The 18485-nt window shown below is 45.7% G+C and overlaps 1 protein-coding gene across 10 annotated transcripts in view; it reads left to right on the forward strand.

Annotated features, from left to right (window-relative positions):
- SLC25A25 (solute carrier family 25 member 25) overlaps positions 1-18485 on the forward strand; it is a 35248-nt gene that overhangs the window by 6107 nt on the left and 10656 nt on the right. Inside the window, exons 1-2 of one of the 10 annotated variants that reach the window (XM_039321542.1) lie at positions 1396-1973; positions 2483-2901. The exons of 2 other annotated variants lie outside the window; for them this stretch is intronic. In XM_039321542.1, the coding sequence (XP_039177476.1) occupies positions 2674-2901 (228 nt within the window). In that variant the 5' untranslated portion in view covers positions 1396-1973; positions 2483-2673. Of the gene's footprint in view, positions 1-1395; positions 2902-2994; positions 3000-13717; positions 14181-18485 lie in introns of those variants that run through there. 7 more of the 10 variants (XM_039321543.1, XM_039321544.1, XM_039321541.1 and 4 more) reach the window with 7 other exon arrangements.

An 18485-nucleotide genomic window follows, 5' to 3' on the forward strand; every position in this document is an offset into this window, starting at 1 on the left:
AAGATTAAAACCAAATGACATTTGCCCAGTATTGGGCCACGCCGATAGCATTTTCTCTTGCCAGTATAAAGTCTTCCTCCGTTCATGATGAACGACTCCTTCACAAATGCAACAAAATACGAATTTGAACCAGAAGGTCAGACGTTGGCCACTTGCATAACGCTGGAAATTCACAAAGTCAACCACAGGTTGAAAGGGAATGGTGCCCAAGAGGAAATTTCTTTTCCTGCTTGCCCCATAAGCATCTTGCTTCCCCCTCCAAGTTGACCAATGTTTGGAAACGCAGAAAAACCCTCATTTGCAATTTCCCTATGAGCTCAAGAGAGGAGCGCGTTCTTCTGATCTGCTGAAACTGTCATTTAAAAAAAAAAAAAACATTCTCCACGCTATCTTTTTATCTTTCTCAATGGCCCAATGGAGTGGATGGAGGGTTCCATCTGTTCCAATGGAGGGAATAAAAGAAATCTAACTTAGCCTTCCTTTGAAAACGGGATGTGTCATGCAAGAAATATGTTCTGAATTAACGCTCTTGTGGAACAAGTTTGCTTTGATCTTAGCGCCTGCTCTTCGTCTCATCCTTAGTCAAAATTAGGAAGCGAATATAGAAGGACTTGCAATCCTTATTGTCTTCCATCAGAGATGGTAAAAGGATATGCCTACCTATATGGTTTTGGCAGGAAAGTTTTACAGATAATGTCTGGATCAAAACTCTTCAGCCTTCTCTTTTACACACACACTGGGGATACGTGTTTTAAGCAGAATATAACAAGCATTCCAATTAAATAACAAGCATTCCAATTAAATAGCTTGCTTCCCTTTCCGAATAAAGGCCAAACCAGACCCAGATCTTGGCAAAATAAAAAACATATGTTGGGTCCTTCTTATTCCTGACAATATTTCCAATATTGTGTTCTTCTGGACCCTGCATTATCCATTTTTTCTTTTCTTTTCTTTTTCCTGGTCTTCTATTTTGCTCGCTGCAATATAAAAAAAAAAGATGCTGAGAGTATGGAAAGAGTGCAGAGAAGAGCAACAAAGATGATTCAGGGATCTGGAAGCCGAAACTTACAAAGAACGGTTTGCATGAATTGGGTATGGCCAGTCTAGAGAAAAGAAGGACTCGGGGTGACATGATAACAGTCTTCCAATATTTGAGGGGCTGCCACAAAGAAAAGGAAATCAAGCCTTTCTCCAAAGCACCTGAAGGCAGGACAGGAAGCAACGGATGGAAACTAATCAAGGAGAGAAGCAACCTAGAACTAAGGAGAAACTTCCTGACAGTGAGAACAATTAACCAGTGGAACAACTTCCCTCTAGAAGTTGTGGGTGCTATAACACTGGAAGTTTTAAAGAAGAGATTAGACAACCAGTTGTCTGAAATGATACAGGGTCTCCTGCTTGAGCAGGGGGTCGGACTAGAAGACCTCCAAGGTCCCTTCCAACTGTTATTCTGTTACTTTCTGGGAGTGTTGTGCCAAAGAATCCTTTCGTCGGGTGCTCCATTACTAATTCTGGAAACTGAAGGACGAAAACTGATGGAAGAAGTCAGCTCCTTCCTTTGGCGATCGTGAACGGGAGAGTCTATTTAATCTTTGTCGGGCCTAACCAGGTTTAAGTAACACAAAGGGCGACAGAAGATGGAATCCTTGGTTTTTGCTGACACGGCACCACACCGGACCTGAGCAGGGCAGCTTTGTGGGGTTTATCATGTCAGAGGCAGAAACCTACCAGACAGGAGACTTATCTAATCTGTCCCTTTGCATGCCCAGACTGCCTTCTTCAATTCTGCATGGTGAGCTGTATTCTCTTGCCGGACCCAACGTATGTTTTGTTTTTTGCCAAAGATCCGGGTCTGGTTTGGCCTTTATTCATCTTGGAAAGGGAAGCAAGCTATTTCATTGGAATGTTTGTTATATTCTGCTTAAAACAGTTAGTAAGAGGGGGAAAAAATACTCGCCTTCTTTATCCTCTAGGTAGGTCTGGAGAAAGTGGCACATTTTTTACCAACAAAGGAGAATATTTGTAGGTGTTGAACGGAGGGTCCCCGATGCTCTCTGAGCTTGGTGCTTTTCTTGCAGAGGTGGTAGTGGTAGTGACTTTTTGTGTTGTTGTTGTTGCACTTTTTCCCCCCCAAAAGAGTGTCTTCTTCTGTTGAATGCTCCTCTCTCAGCTCTGCACCTCTCCGCAGAGGCCCCCCCCTGTCTGCTAGCCAGAAAGTGTCCAGTCACCGGGTCTTCTGATTGGCCCGAGGCGACTGGTTTGAATAATGAACCTTTTAGTGTTGGGCGCGGCGATTGGCCGGGCCCTGCTGCAGTGAGAATGCAGGCTGGATCATCATCAGGGCTGCTGCTGCTGTTCCTTTGACGTGCATTGTATGAGTTGGGGCAGGCTCCATCGGCTAAATCCTGCAGCTGCCGCCCAGCGTGGGGCTCCCATCATTCCTGCCTCTTACCTTCCTTTTTCTCCCTGTTTGTGAGTCCAGGCACGACGACACCCGGCCAGCGTTTTCAAAGCCAGGCAGGAGAGCTAGTGTAGCTGCAACATGAGCCTCTGGCAGGGCTGAGCATCCAGCTGTCTGTGCAGGACCGATTCCTTCTCCTGGAGCACAGCGGATCCATCTTCTCCGCGCGGCGAGCATCCTTCCCCGCCTCTCCCTTCCCCGGGGATCAAGGGATGCTGCAGACGCTCTGGCGTGTCTTCTCGTCCCTCTTTCTCGGGGCTGGGTGTCAGGGCCCGGCCGGACCCCCCCAGGAGGATGTGGCCCAAGAAGGACCCCCACTCCCCAAGCTTGCCGACCAAGCGCCCAAGCTGCCTAGAAAATTAGACAACAAAGAAGCCGATCCGTCCGAAAGGAGGCCGACCATTCTCCTGGTGGTCGGGCCTGCCGAGCAGTTCGCAGAGGTAAACGTTTCGAACTTGGACCTCTCTCCGCGACCGGGACCCGTCGGGGCAGGGAGGGTGGCGAGAGGGTGGGGCGATGGGAAGGCTGGGACCTCTGGGTCTTCAGAGAAAGCCAGTTGGGGAATATGGGAGCCTTGGTAACACTTAATGCAGATGAGGAAAAACACACACACACGCACACGCACACACACATCAAGAAGTTTCAGCGGGCATGGTGCAACTCCCCATCTGATATTCTTGCGCTATCTACCGTTCTTGAATCGCTTCCGTTATCTGCGGAAGGCCGGTAGCGTTGATACTCTTCCAGGTTGCTAATGCAAGGGGAGGTTTTTAAATCACTGCTCCTGGCGAGGATTTTTGTCTTAACTTGGGATCTCGTGGCCTTGTGTGAGCGATTCCCTGATAGCCGGCCGATCCCGTAGCGCTCTCCTCTTGCATTGGTCACAAGGAGAGCTGAGAATCAACCTTGATGCTCGCAGCAGGGCATAGAATTAAAATCTACACGGTTAGGTATGTAAAAACGAAGGGGGGGGGAGGCTTTCTGTCGACGAGCACACTCGGAAGGTTTGCTTTGGTTTCCAATTTGGAATCCAACCACTGGGTACCATTGAACAAAATAGCTGGATTAAAATTGTAATACGCCAGAAAGAAGGTTGACGGTGGTGAGTGAACTTTGTAGGATACGTAGAACTTTTAGATAGGAGGTGAGTAAGCCAGGCTTAAAAAGAATTGAGAAGAGAGCATGGAGTTGCTGAAGCTTCTCACACCTTGTAGGAAAGATGGAGGAGAGGATGGAGATGTAAGTAAGAAGTGGGGGGAAGAGGCGATCTGTGCTATGTTCCCCTCTTAATGTAAAAAGTTCTTTCTTTTTATGTAGAAGTTTTTATTAATTTTCCCCCCATACATACAGTGATAATTTTTCAACCAATGTGCTGTCCGAATTTACATTCGCTAATACATATTTAATTCCTAATCCTTTATTCTTTCCTCTAGCCATCGATAAAATAAGTCCCAAATTTGATACTATCCTGTTTCTTCTTTTTCTTTCAGTCTCCTAGTCAATCTTGTCCATCTCTGCGCATTCTAGAATTTTTTTTTGATTATTTCTGCATCTGATGGTATGCCTTCATTTTTCCAATATTGTGCAAATATAATTCTTGCCACTGTTGTGACATGCACAGCCAAATAAAAGCGTTGTCTATTAGTCTTTTCTGGTATTATACCTAATTAAAAAAAAGTTCAGGTTTAAAGGTGACATGTTCTCCCAATGTCTTTTCTAGCCTTGGATGTCTCTTTTTCCAATAATTCTTTATCATAAGTCCACCAAACATGATAATATGCGCCTGACTCATGTTTATATTTCCAACATCTACCTGACATGTTTTTAAACATTTTTGCTAATCTTGCTGGTACCTCTTCAGTTCTTTCTCCCCTACAATTGTAGAAGTGCTGTCCCTCTGGATCACTTCTTTTAATTCTAGGGACACAGCTGGAGGTGGGCTTCCTTTGTGCAGCGTCTAGGAGAAACTCAGCCTTAAATCTTTTAGGCATCCATTGAAATAAAGCTAGGTTAAAAATGCGATCGGAAAAAGCCGACATTTCCTTTCCAAAATTTCCAGGGTTGTATAAGGCACCCGAATTTAAAGAATCGAGGCAAACTGGTTTTAGATGTTCATCTGATAAGATCTCCAGAATTACCAATGTAGGTGAAGATAATAACAATAACAGAAAATGTCAAAGCATACTTTCAAGTTGCCAAACATCTGTCAAGGCTCCAGAAAGAACCTGGATATTTCCTTTGAAATATATTATTCCGGGAAGAAAGAAATTAATTATCACAAAATCTCTTAGATCAGTTACGCGGAACATGCCCCAGAGATGGAGTATCTTAAGCTGCGGCTTAGGACATAGCAAAGAGACAACCTTGCGTGGTTAATGGTTTCTAAGGTTGCGTAGTCCCTTGTGGACCGAGGTTAAAAATTTTCCACATCTTTGCTGTGTTAATCTAGGTCTAGGAGCTTCCTTTAGCCTCTTTCCCACTTTATCAGGGATGTAAACATTCAGCGTTGTTCTTTATCATTTTGCAGCTGAAATATGCAAAGTCTAAAAATCGGGAGGCAGTTTTTAAAGGGGTTTCAGGTAGATAGATAGGTGTGAAATCAGAAACTATAATAACATTGGGGGGTGTTTGTGTTGCAGTTATGATTAGGCTACTTTTAAGACGAGCTCTTGAAACTTTGGGGTATAGGAAGTTGGAAATATAGCCATCTAGAAATGGCTTGCCTCTAATGAAAAGAAAGACAAGGGGTGACATGATAGCAGTGTTCCAATATCTGAGGGGCTGCCCCAAAGAAGAGGGGGTCAACCTCTTCTCCAAGGGGCCTGAAGGCAGGACAAGAAGCAACGGATGGAAACTCATGAAGGAGAGAAGCAACCTAAGGAGAAACTTCCTGACAGTTAGAACAATTAACCAGTGGAACAACCTGCCTCCAGAAGTTGAGGATGTTCCAACACTGGAAGTTTTTAAGAAGAGATTGGACAACCATTTGTCTGAAATGGTATAGGGTTTCCTACCTGAGCAGGAGGTTGGACTAGAAAACCTCCAAGTTCCTTCCAACTCTGTTGTTCTGTTCTGTTCTGTTCTGTTCTACTCTACTCTACTCTACGCTATTCTACGCTACGCTACGCTGTGCTGTGCTATTCCATTCCTATTCCATTCCACTCCTATTCTATTCTACTCTACTCTACTCTACTCTACTCTACTCTACTCCTACTCTATTCTATTCCTACTCTATTCTATTCCTACTCTACTCTACTCTACTCTACTCTACTCTACTCTACTCTTTTATACTCTATTCCACTAATTCTGTTCCTCCATATCTCTTCAATGTTAGCACCCCCTAATTCTCTAGCCATGTGGCCTCACTGGTGCAGGAGAACCCTGTTGGGAAGGACGCAAATCTCCAATGTGTTGGAGGGCCATTTGTACAAGATTACCCACCATGGAATTCCTGTATTCTTCCCTTGCTCTGTTGATTTCAAGGTCTGCTGAATGCGGCTTTTGAGACTTGAAGCATTTCTGCCCTGTTGCTTCTGTTCCTTGGATACAGGGTGTACTTGCTCTGAATTTGAACACTCTAAAAAATGGCACAGAGGACATTGCCGCTCGATCTGTTGCTGAACAACTTTCCCATCAACTTTGTCACCAGCCTTGATTTGTGGACAAGAAGGTTGGTCTCTAGACCAAGGGTGTCCAGCCTTGGCAATTTTAAGGACTTCAACTCTCAGGATTTCCCTGGGCTGGCTGTGGAATTTCTGGGAGTTGAAGTCCAGAGGTCTTCCAAGTGGCCAAGGTTGGACACCCCTGGGCTGGAACGAGAAGCTAACAGAAATCCATCGGCTTTGAGATACTCCTTCTCTTAAGTGTGCAATCAAGGGTTTTACCTGGATCTAAAAGCCTGGGATCTCCCAAACTCTGCAAGGAGAAAGCTTTTTCAGCAGTTCTCAAACACATCCGGCAAAATTCCCCCCCCCTCAAGTCTTAAAAACCTCATGATTGCATCACGATTTGAATGGGGATTCCCCCCCCCCATTATTTCCACTCGCTGCTTTTTATGCTGCATTTGAAATTTAATTTAATTTAATTTTTAAAACTTGGTCCTTCTTTTAGTCATCTCACGAAAGGGCTGCCCTTTAAAGGAAGGCAGGCAGCACCCTTCGGCCATCGATTCCCCCCCCCCCATCTCTTTTGTTTATGCTGCAGTCATAGGATCTGATAATCCCAGTAAGACCCAAGTGTCATAAAATTGCTTCACCTATTTGGAACAGAAGTAATGTTTGCTGAGCCAGCCTGCCCGCATTGCAGCATCTGTGATTTCAAGAGTCTTTTGTTTGCTCTCTCTCTCTCTCTCTCTCTCTCTCTCTCTCTCTCTCTCTCTCTCTCTCTCTCTCTGCAAAAAAAACCAAAAAAAACCCTATCCTGGACCCTGCCAAGATTAGTAGATCTGGTGCTGAGATGCTTCAGAGACTCAGGAACAAACAAAGTTAATGCCGGGCAATCAAAGCAGTTCCATAGTCCAGTCGGACGTGATTTTGTTGACTCTTCCCCTTGAGGCCAACTGGGCCAACTCGCTTCTCTAACCAGACTTGCTTCCCACCCACACCCTCCCCAGCTTGGTGAAATACTAATGGGCACAGGATGGATCGGTCCAGCTATCCTGTTCAGAGCACCTCAGTTGTCTGCCTCTCGTTTTGAAGGGAGAGACTGGTTTTTCTCGTCGTTCCGTCCTGCAAAGTTTTACACCCAGGCAGGAAAAATCCAAAGGCACAAGTACAGATTAGGGCGAAACCTGGCTCAAAAACAGTAACTGTGAGAAAGACCTTGGAGTCCTAGTGGACGATCACTTAAGGATGAGCCAGCCGTGTGTGGCAGCAGCCAAAAACAGCTAACCCAATCCTTGGTGGTATAAACAGAGGCATAGCATCAAGAATACGCGAAGTATTAGTACTGCTTTGCAAAGCCTTAGTAAGGCCACACCTGGAATATTGCATCCAGTTTTGGCCGTCAGATTACAAAAAAGATGTTGAGGCTTTGGAAAAAGTACAAAGAAGAGCAGCTAAGATGATTAAAGGAGACTAAAAGATACAAAGAACGGTTGCAGGAACTGGGTTTGGCTGGTCTAGAGAAAAGAAGAAATAGGAGTGACACGATAGCAGTGTTCCAGTATTTGAGGGGCTGCCATAAAGAAGAGGAGGGGGTCAACTTATTTTCCAAAGCACCAGAAAGCAAGACAAGAAACAACGGATGGAAACTAATCAAGGAGAGAAGCAACCTGGAATTAAGGAGAAACTTCCTAACAGTGAGGACAATCAACCAGTGGAAGGGCTTGCCTTCAGACGTTGTGGGTGCTCCATCACTGGAGGTTTCTAACAAAAGACTGGACAGCCACCTGTCTGGAATAGTATAGGGTTTCCTGCTTGAGCAGGGGGCCAGACTAGAAGACCTCCAAGGTCCCTTCCAGCTCTATTCTCAGTCTGAGTCTTGTTTTGAAGTTGCTCTTGATTTAGCTGGGATTGGGTGGGATAATATAACCCTTGAGTGTCTGTTGTCTCCGTCCCTTCCCCCAGGAGCTTCAGTTGTCTGTAACTCTCTCTCTCTCCTTGTCTCCATGGAAAATGCATCCATTCCCTGGGAAATTAATCACGAATCACTTTTGAGGAGATAGGAAAGGCAACTTCTGTTTGGAAAGCCTGTATCATTTCAACAGAAATAGGTCATCTTGTGAAGGTTTCACCTCGTTCCCCAGAAGATGTTTTCCTGTTTTAAAACAGGAAAGAAGTTTTCCTGTTTTAATAATCTCATTTTGAAGTGGTGAGCCAGTTCAAATAATAATGATGATGATGATGATGTTATTGTTGCAAGGGACCTTGGTGGTCATCTAGTCCAACCCCCTGCTCAGGCAGGTAACCCTATACCATTTCAGACAAATGGCTGTCCAGTCTCTTCTTAAAAACTTCCAGTGTTGGAGCATTCACCACTTCTGGAGGCAGGTTGTTCCACCGGTTAATTGTTCTGACTGTCAGGAAGTTTCTCCTTAGTTCTAGGTTGCTTCTCTCTTTGGTTCCACCTGTTGCTTCTTGTTCTGCTTTCAGGCGCTTTGGAGAATAGCTTGACTCCCTCTTCTTTGGGGCAGCCCCTGAGATACTGGAAGGCTGCTATCATGTCCCCTCTTGTCCTTCTCTTCATTAAACTAGACACACCCAATTCCAGTAACTGTTCCTTATATGTTTTAGCCTCCAGACCTCTAATCATCTTTGTTGGCCTTTCGCTTCTCATCCAAGAAGCTTCTTCAGCTCGGACTGGATGGTGGAGAAGGGAAGGATTTATACGCCTATCATGTCCCCCCTCGTCCTTCTCTTCGTTAAACTAGACTTGGTTGCTCCAAAGGTGTTTTTTCAAAAGGCCCATGAACTTTGGTTTTTTTCCTGAAGATGTTTTTTTCCTGAAACTTCTTCAGCTCCTTGGAGGAGAAGCGAAACGTCTTCATGGAAAAATGGACTCCAGATGCCTTTGGAAAAAGCTCTTTGGGACAACTATGACCTCAAGGACTGAGAATTTCCATTGATGCGATGAAGTCTTGCGGTTCCTCAATCAATTCCAGCTTGATTTGGTCAAAATGGGACCACGTTTGTTCAAATCTTAAATTGTTTCAGAACTGGAATTTGGGGGAACTCCCGGGATTAATCTGGGTTTGGCAGCTTAGTAAGTTCTGCTTTAAGACAGGAGGAATTTAGTTATAGGATTGGTGAGTAAGCCAAAAAGTGCTGAACTAGTTGAATATCAGCACAGTTCAAAAGAAATGAGTCTAACTGACCAACCTTGATCCGGTTGGCTGCGCTGTCTTATTGTCTAGAATGGACAAGTCATAAACCATGGTTTACAGAGTGAAACTCACTGTGTTCCCCTGTTGCTTAGTCCAAGCTTCGTAGATGACACCCTGGTTAGACAAGATAGCTGAACTTCGGCGTGGTGTACGTGAAAGTTGAATTCAGCCAAGATCAAAAATCTTTTGACAAAACAATGAAGTTGTTTCTTTTCGCAGGGACAGAAACTGGACAAGTAGTCCTGTGTGCGCATGTTGATAAGTGCTGATTAGTGGAGAATGGAGAGTCTGTAGAATTGTAATTTACACTTCATGAAAGCAACTTTCCAAGAGGGTTTTTTTTTTTGTTCCCCTGAAACATTTTATTTCTTGACTGTGGAAAGCTTTTCTCCTTGGCTAAGTGCCATTTCCTTCATAGAGCTTCTATTTTCAAGAAGAGACTGGACAGCCGCTTGACTAAAATGGCATAGGATCTCCTGCTTGAGCAGGGGGTTGGACTAGAAGACCTCCCAAGGTCCCTTCCCAGTCTGTTATTCTATTATTCTCCCAGATTTGCCTTGAACCTATTCTCCAAAGCAGGACAAGAAGCAACGGGTGGAAACTAACCAAAGGAAGAAGCAACCTAGAACTAAGGAGAAACTTCCTGACAGTGAGAACAATTAACCAGTGGAACAACCTGCCTCCAGAAGTGGTGAAGGCTTCAACACTGGAAGTTTTGAAGAAGACATTGGGCAGCCATTTGTCCAGAATGATATAGAGTCTCCTGCTTGAGCGGAGGGTTGGACTAGAAGACCTCCAAGGTCCCTTCCAACTCTTGTTATTCAGTTCTGTTATTCAGTTCTGTCCTGTTCCTTACTCGGTATTGGGTGTATTGATTCATTTGGTTTTTATCCTCCCAATTCACGAGCCAGTTGTCTTAAGGTCACTTGACGCTCTCCACCTTTTGACTTAGCGTGTTGCACCTACCCCGTTTCTTTAATTTCTTCTTAAGCGTGCCGCTGGCTTGAGTATTTCTCAGTCGGGTCCTGTAGCAGAAACAGGTGGAAATTAAAAAACACACCTTCGTGCCAAGGGCAGATTTCTCTCCCAAAGTACCCCAGAGGCTTCCATAAAAAAGAAATATTGGGGAGGGGGGGGGCTGATTTCATGATGGACCATCCCACCGGTCGTGCTAGGTGTTGGCTAAAGCAGTGTTCGTTTGAAATCAGGATCTGCTCTCCTGATAACTCAAGAATATCAATATCTCCAACTATCCTGGCCAGCTTCTGCTGGGGGTGTCTCTCTCAAACTGGGGGAAAAATGTCAGTGGGGGGCAGCAAACCTGTTAAACCCCCCCCCCAAAAATATTTAGGCCATGATGGGTTTTAGTTGAGCAGATGGCTGCCGCAGCTTCTATGTTTGGTTAGTAATTAAGCCTGTTACCAGGTTGAGTATGCCAGGGACAGAGGCCTAATTAAACTTTAATTTGTCAGGATTTATTACAGTGGACCTTCCCCCCCCCCTTCTTTTACCTGCACAATTTGCTTGCCAGGCTAGTTTTGTGAAAAGAATTAGCTGAGGCCTTCTTCAGAGAATTGACCTGCTTTTTAAAAATATCCCTTAAAGATTTTTGTCATGGTGTTTCCTGCTTAGACTTCCTTTTTTTTTCTAAATGACGTTTATGATGACAATTCTGGGAACTGGCCAGGCTTTTGGTCTTGAGCACTAGAATCTTGGTGCTGAATAGGATGGTTTTAAATGTCAGAAGGTGCAGGGGGTTAGACTAGAAGACCTCCAGGGTCCCTTCCAGCTCTGCTGAGATTGATTGAGTGATTGATTGATTGAAATGGTCTAGGCTCTAGGGTCTCCTGCTTGAGCAGGGGTGTTAGACTAGAAGATCTCCAGGATCCCTTCCCGCTCTATTCTGATTGATTGATTGATTGATTGGACTGATTTGACTGATTGAATTGAAGGTATAGGGTGGCACGCCCCAAGCCTCAGCCAGCAGCTCCTCCAATTCAGGTCACTAAAGTGGGCTGACAGGTAATCTGTTCCTTTTCCTTGTCTCAGGTCCCCTCCCCAAAGCAATGGGATGACCCGTTGCTTCCTGGTTTGATCCTATATCAAATAATATATCCAGTTGCGTTTTTTTCTTCTTCTTCTTTTAATGGAGGAGTGTTCCTGGCTGGGAGCCAGCCTGGCTTTCCGAAAGGGCACGCTCTGGGCACTACGGAGCCGGGCCAGCGAGAACTAGCCAAGAACGTGTAATTCAGATTGGCCTGGAGGGTGGGTGCCCCCCCCCCTTGTAAATCATGCAGTATCCTAGCAGGGAAGCGCAGGGCTGCCGTGTTAAAAGGAAGGGATTACATCCCAAATAAATGAGATGGAAAGGAAAAGGGGACCAACATTTGTCCCCTCTGGAGAAGAGGCGCCGTGACTTTTTGTTAAAGCCCTAGCTCTCATTTCTGGGTTTCTCTCTCCTCCACCCCCCCCCAAGCGAGGTAGAATTTAAAGCCGTTTGGAGGAAGGAGAGGCTGAATTCAGTGAGTAGATGGCCTTCCTTCCTTCCTTCCTTCCTCCCATTCCTGTCTCCTTCCTTCCCTCTCTCCCTTCTTTCTCTTTCCCCTCCTTCCTTCCTCTCATTCCTGTCTCCTTCCTTCCTTCCTTCCTTCCTCTCATCCCTCCCTCCCTCTTTCTTTCCTCCCTTCCTTCTCTTTCCCCTCCTTCCTTCCTCTAACTCCTGTCTCCTTCCTTCCTCTCATTCCTCCCTCCCTCCCTCCCTCCTTCCTTCCTTCCATTCCTGTCCCCCTCCCTCCCTCCCTTCAAGGTGGACTTCAACTCCCAGCATGCAAGTTGGGGAATCCTGGGAGTCGAAGCCCACCCATCTCAAGTTTGCAAAGGTGAGAGGCCCTGCCCTAGAGCATAAATAGGCAACCCTGCCTTATTCTGCCGGCTCAGGCCCCCCTCTCCATCCCATCATGTCCTCTGTCCTGCAGCCATCCCCGACGCTCTCACCCAAAATGACCTTGAATTGGAGCTGCCCGGTTTAAAGTTGGCACCTTCTGTCTCCCAAATATGGGCTGCTTCAGTCACCTGCTCTTCCGCCCCCAAATCTTGTAAGGCAGCTTAAAGGTTGGACTTGAGCAAGTCCTTCTCTATCACCTACTTAACTAGCTGCTGCTGCTTCTTCTTCTTCTTCTTCTTCTTCTTCTTCTTCTTCTTCTTCTTCTTCTTCTTCTTCTTCTTCTTCTTCTTCTTCTTCTTCTTCTTCTTCTTCGTTCCTTCTCCTTCTCCTCCTCCTCCTCCTCCTCCTCCTCCTCCTCCTCCTCCTCCTCCTCCTCCTTCTCCTTCTTCCTCCTTAATCCTCCTTCTTCCTCCTTAATCCTCCTTCTTCCTCCTTAATCCTCCTCCTTCCTCCTTAATCCTCCTTCTTCCTTCTTCTTCCAAACTCTTCAGAATGTCCCTCTTCCCCACAACCTCCCATCAGGGACTCGCCAGGTTTCTGCACACTGGGTGTTTGAGAGAGTCCTGACAGCGAGCATGGCCAAAACTCCATTTGCCCCCTCCCAAATAATAGGCCAGTTTAGAGAAAGAACTGAGCAGAGGATCTGCTCTGGGTTTGTCACTGTCCTTTTTGGACCCGTCTTCTGGTCCAGGTCTCATCCTGTTGGACGAGGTGGCTTCCCCTGACTTCCTGGGACTTGTTTCCGGCCAAAAACAATGTTTCCTAGAAAACGGGCTGGGCTCGCGTCTTTTAAGACGGGCTCGTCTCCAAAGGCATTGGCCAACTCAACCCCAAGAGGTTTTTGTGCGCTCAGGCTTAAATCAAGACCAGGCTTGCTTCTCCAGGAGGCCCCGAGGCTTCTCCTGGCTTGCTTTCTTCCTCCTTCCTGTTTCCACACCGCTTCCAAGAACCTGGAAAGAAATTGCAGGAAATTTCACTCCTGTTTATCTAAAGCCCTGCGCCCTTCTTCTCTTCTCTCCAGCTGGCTCGTCTCTCCCTGCAAAATTGGTGCCCACAGCCTGCAGAAGTTTTTTTTCCTTCTCCTGCTCCTGCTTCTCCTCCTCTTCTTGTTCGCCTTCTCCTCCTTCTCCCCTCCTCCTCTTCTCCTCCTCCTCCTCCTCCTCCTTTCTTCTCCCCATCTCCATCCTCTTCTTCCTCCTCCCTTTCCACTATTCCTCCATCTTCCTCCTCCCCTCCTCCTCTTCTTCTTCTCCTCCTCCTCCTCCCCCTCCCATCCTCCTCTTCTTCTTTCTTTTCCCCATCTCCATCCTCCTCCCCTCCTCCCCCTCCTCCCCCCCTCCTCTTCTTCTTCTTCTTCTCCTTCTTCTTCTTCTTCTTCTCCTTCTTCTTCTTCTTCTTCTCCTCCTCCTCTCCTCCTCCTCCTCCTCCTCCTCCTCTTCCTCTTCCTCTTCTTCTCCTCCTCCTCCTGTGCCATGCAGCTCTGCAGGCTGCAGAGAGTTAAATTTCTCTGCCAGGGAAAGTGAGTGACGAAAGCGGGCTTGAGCAACGCCCTCACAATCACATGCCTTGGCAGGGAACGATTCCCGTAGACGGAGACTTCCCTTTTTGAAGCAGGGAGGGCAGGGCTGCCTCAGCCAATGGGAGCCCAGCCCAGCCCCGTTCATAGCCAGGCGCGTCATGCCCCTTGCCGGCATTCCGGCATTTCCTCCCTTCCCGGCACGGCCAGAGAGCGAAAGAGCAACCCAGCAATCCGGCGGGATCCAACTCAGCTGCGCAACTTGGGCGAGAGGGAGATGCTTTGCCTGTGCCTCTATGTGCCAAACTTCGGCGGCACCCAGGCGGAGTTTGAGTATTTCGAGTCCAGAGGCCTCCCCGCCCAGCTCAAGTCCGTCTTCAGGTTGAGCCTTTTGATCCCTTCCCAGGAATTCTCCACCTATCGGCAGTGGAAGCAGGTAAGGATGCGGCTGGGAAGCAGACGAGAAAGCGGGTGCGCTTTTCCGGTGTGGTGTTTGCAAAAAAAAAAAAGCCACATCGCCTTCTCTTTCCCCCCCTCCCCTCCTTTGCCCCTTCCCCGAAGCCTTTGGGATTGAGAAAAGGAGAAATTCATCTCAAGGATGAATTTGGTTGAGACCTCTGAAATTAGCCCCTTCCCGGCATTTTGTCTTCTGAATTGAGGTTGGGGCTTCCTTCTCAACTCCCCTCTCTGGGTGCTGCTACTACTACCTGGTTTTGCTTCAACTTTTCTGTGTCTTTCTCAGTTCCTCCTGCACTTCAGAACTTCCCACGTTCGGTCTTAATTCCTTCCTCTCTTCCCAGTGACCGGCTTTCCCAAAAGCCAGGCTTTTGTGACTTCCCGATCAGTTTACTCAAGTACATAAATTTGGAGCGCCGAAGCAGGAGAAAATTTCCTTCCTGTCTTGGTGTCAGAGACAGCGGAATGAGTAACGCAGATGGAATTTCTCTACTTCCTTTGAAAACGCGACTTCCTTGGGCTTTTGTGCAAGCCTCTGTCTCTTGTGGTCCTAGCCTGGCACCTTCCAGAGATGTGGGAACTATAGCTCCCATCAGCCTCAGCTAGGTCTTCCAGCTGAGAGAGATTCTTTCACCGTAGTTCCTGACACTGCACAGGATGCAGAGAAAGGGTGGGGAGAGTCACCTGGAAGGAGGAGGGAATTAATTGGGTGTAATTGATGGAAAGTAATGCATCTTCGAAACGAAGGAAGGTGCTTCTTAAAATCTTCAGCTTTCAACTGTGATGGGCCGACTTGAAATTGGTCCGGGAAAATTTCCAAACCTGGCTTAGGCAAATCGATGTGTGCCAAGAAGAGTCCTGCCCTCGTTCTGTTGTATCTGCTGAGCAAGGAGCTGGCAATGCTCTAGCTTGGCATTTCTCTCCCGGAACCACCTCCGTGGCCAACGAGGCTTGGCGGACCGCATTCCTAGAGGGCCCTTTTCAGTACAGCAGCTCATTGTAAGGTTTACAACACCGGGCTGGGGGCGTTTTGCTTTTGCTCGAAAAATAAAAAATAAATGCAGGAGTCTCCAGTTGAGGTCTTCATCCATCCCACTCGCCGACACTGTGAGTTTGAATGGATCAAGCTCTCGGCTGAAGGTCTCAGCCTAGGCTGATTCCAGACTTGGGACGCTGGAGATGGGCAGCAGGTGTTCAGCAACCTGGACTTCTAGTAGGCCCTAATAATTGTCCCACAAACACAGCACTGTGGCACACCCTTGAAAAGGAATCCGTGGGCTATCGGCATTTGTTGTTTTATTAGGGCACCACCAGCTCGGTGTAGGCACCTCTGCAGGGTTTGGTGTTCTGTTCCTCCTGTTCCGTAGCAGATAACAGGTGTTCTCCTTTTTTTATTACGGCATTGATTAATCATTAATTGACCTGGAGGGACAGCTGTGGGTCGAGCAGGAGCATGTGACCGTGTGGTAATTTCAGAATTGGCCATGGACCTATCCCACAGGCTGCTCTTTTAGACTGGCGTGTTGCCCGATCAGGCCTAAGATCCTCTTTCCCCATGGTTTATCCCCTGACTCTTTTGATGTGACACCCACAGGCTAAAGCTATTTGGTTAGTAGGCTATTCCAAACTAATAGAATAGAATAGAATAGAATAGAATAGAATAGAATAGAATAGAATAGAATAGAATAAAATAGAATAGAATAGAATGAATAGAATAGAATAGAATAGAATAGAATAGAATAGAATAGAATAGAATAGAATAGAAAAATAGAATAGAATAGAATAGAATAGAATAGAATAGAATAGAATAGGAATGTGGAATAGAATAGAATAGAATAGAATAGAATAGAATAGAATAGAATATAGGAATGGAATAGAATAGAATAGAATAGAATAGAATAGAAAATAGAATAGAATAGAACAGAATAGAATAGAATAGAATATGGAATAGAATATGGAATAGAATAGAATAGAATATGGAATAGAACATGGAATAAGAATAGAATATAGAATAGAACATGGAATAGGAATAAGAAAAGAATAGAATAGAATATAGAATAGAATATAGAATAGAATGGAACAGAACATGGAATAGAACATGGAATAAGAATAGAGTAGAGTACAACATGGAATAGGAATAGAATAGAATAAAACATGGAACAGAACATGAAATAGAACATGGAATAAGAATAGAATAGAGTAGAACATGGAATAGGAATAAGAATAGAATAGAATATGGAATAGAACAGAACAGAACATGGAATAAGAATAGAGTAGAGTAGAACATGGAATAGGAATAGAATAGAATATGGAATAGAATAGAATAAATGGAATAGAATAGAATATAGAATAGAATAGAATAGAATAAAAGGAATAGAATAAAATAGAAGCTGGAAGGGACCTTGGAGGTCTTCTAGCCCAACCTGCAGGAAACCCTCTACCCTTTCAGACAAATGGTTCTCCGGTCTCTTCTTAAAAACCTCGACTGTTTAGGCTCAAGCTTAGCCACCAAAGGCATCTGCGGGGTCTTCCTTATAAGGAAAGACTTCCATGGATTTTAGGAAACTGTCTTAGGTTTTCCCAGTAGGAGTTTCGGATATGCTCCCCTGTTGAGACAGGGAAGGATTTTTCTCTCTCCCCCCCCCCCTTCTTTGCTGCAAGAAGATTAATGTGAGACCTGAAATATTTTGGCACCGAGTGTGACGGGAATTGCTTGTTGCAATTTGAGAAACACCCTCGCCTTCATACCAATTGAGCAGCTGTGCCCACGTTCCTTCCCTCTTTCGTGGCTACCCATGGCAGTCGTTTTTTGGGAGGTGAATCCTGTATTTTAGGGCGGCTCCGGGATTGATTTATGAAGCCCTGTCCAGCATTTCTTAACTTGCTTTCTTTCTCTCCAAAGGGGCCCTTTGCCAGGAGCAAATTCTGAATAAGTCAGCTTGCTCTGATCAGCTGACATGCCTCTTTCTATCTTTAGCCTGCAAAGGGTGATCTCTCTCTCTCTCTCTCTCTCTCTCTCTCTCTCTCTCTCTCTCTCTCTCTCTCACACACACACACACACACACACACACACACACACACACTCCTTTTTACAACCATCATATGATTGCAGATTTGGCAGCTTAGACGAACCAAAGGTCATTGCAGAAGGTGGCTGGATGTCCTTACTGACCAGAAAAAGGGGATTAAATTATATAACAGTCCCACTTTAGCAGTTAAGTGTGAAGGAACACGCTCAATAAAATAGTGTAGTAAAAATAGTGTAGTAATTCTCTCTTTGAAAAAAAATATTGCAGAGTTATTTGTCAGTTTCCCTTCCTTCCTTCCTTCCTTCCTTCCTTCCTTCCTTCCTTCCTTCCTTCCTTCCTTCCTTCCTTCCTTCCTTCCTTCCTTCCTTCCTTCCTTCCCCATCCCCTTAAGAAGCTTTGTTTTCTTCTTGGCTTCCACTTTTTGGCAAACTCGTCCAGCTTCGTTCTCTTCCAAATTCAGACAACCCCCCCCCCCAAAAAAATCCTGAATTTTACATGACATGCAAACATCCCCAACACATCATTTTTGCATCCTTCATTTTGCAGGCAGCTGCTTCGGTGATATATTATGATATCCTGGGTGCTTCTTAGAGAGATTGGTGACTCAACTCAGGCTGACATATGGGGATGAGTAACCGGCCCAGATGAGACACTGTAGGGGTGTTTCTTCCAGGGGGTGGAGCTGTGTTATTCCATCGCAACAAAAATGTACACCAACAATCACCTCATTTGTTTGTTTTTCGGCTTTGCATACCAGCCTATTTATTTAGTCAACAATGGTCGGAGAATAGATTGAGTATGTTGGATGATTCTTAAGTTGTGAACTTTCAGCGCAGGAAGAAAGTCTTTCCTTCCTGGATGGTATTCAAAACCAAGTCTGTCTCTGAACCCAGTTTCCCAACGGCTATGCAAAGTAGATGCCACAACTGTGTGGACCAAGCCAAGATGGGCTGCATTGAATCAAGATCACATGGAAGTGTTAATAACGCTTTACAAGGCCTTGGTGAGGCCACACTTGGAATCCTGCATCCAGTTTTGGTCACCACGATGTAGAAAAGTTGTTGAGACTCTAGAAAGAGTACAGAGAAGAGCAACAAAGATGATCAGGAGATTGGAGGCTAAAACATATAAGGAATGGTTGCTGGAATTGGGTATGTCCAGTTTAATGAAGAGAAAGACCAGGGGGGACACGATAGCAGGGTTCCAATATCTCAGGGGCTGCCCCAAAGAAGAGGGAGTCAAGCTGTTCTCCAAAG

The sequence above is a fragment of the Crotalus tigris genome, unplaced genomic scaffold, assembly GCF_016545835.1.
Source record: "Crotalus tigris isolate CLP2741 ecotype Arizona unplaced genomic scaffold, ASM1654583v1 scf7180000023746.1698619, whole genome shotgun sequence".
Taxonomy (NCBI): Eukaryota; Metazoa; Chordata; class Lepidosauria; order Squamata; family Viperidae; genus Crotalus; species Crotalus tigris.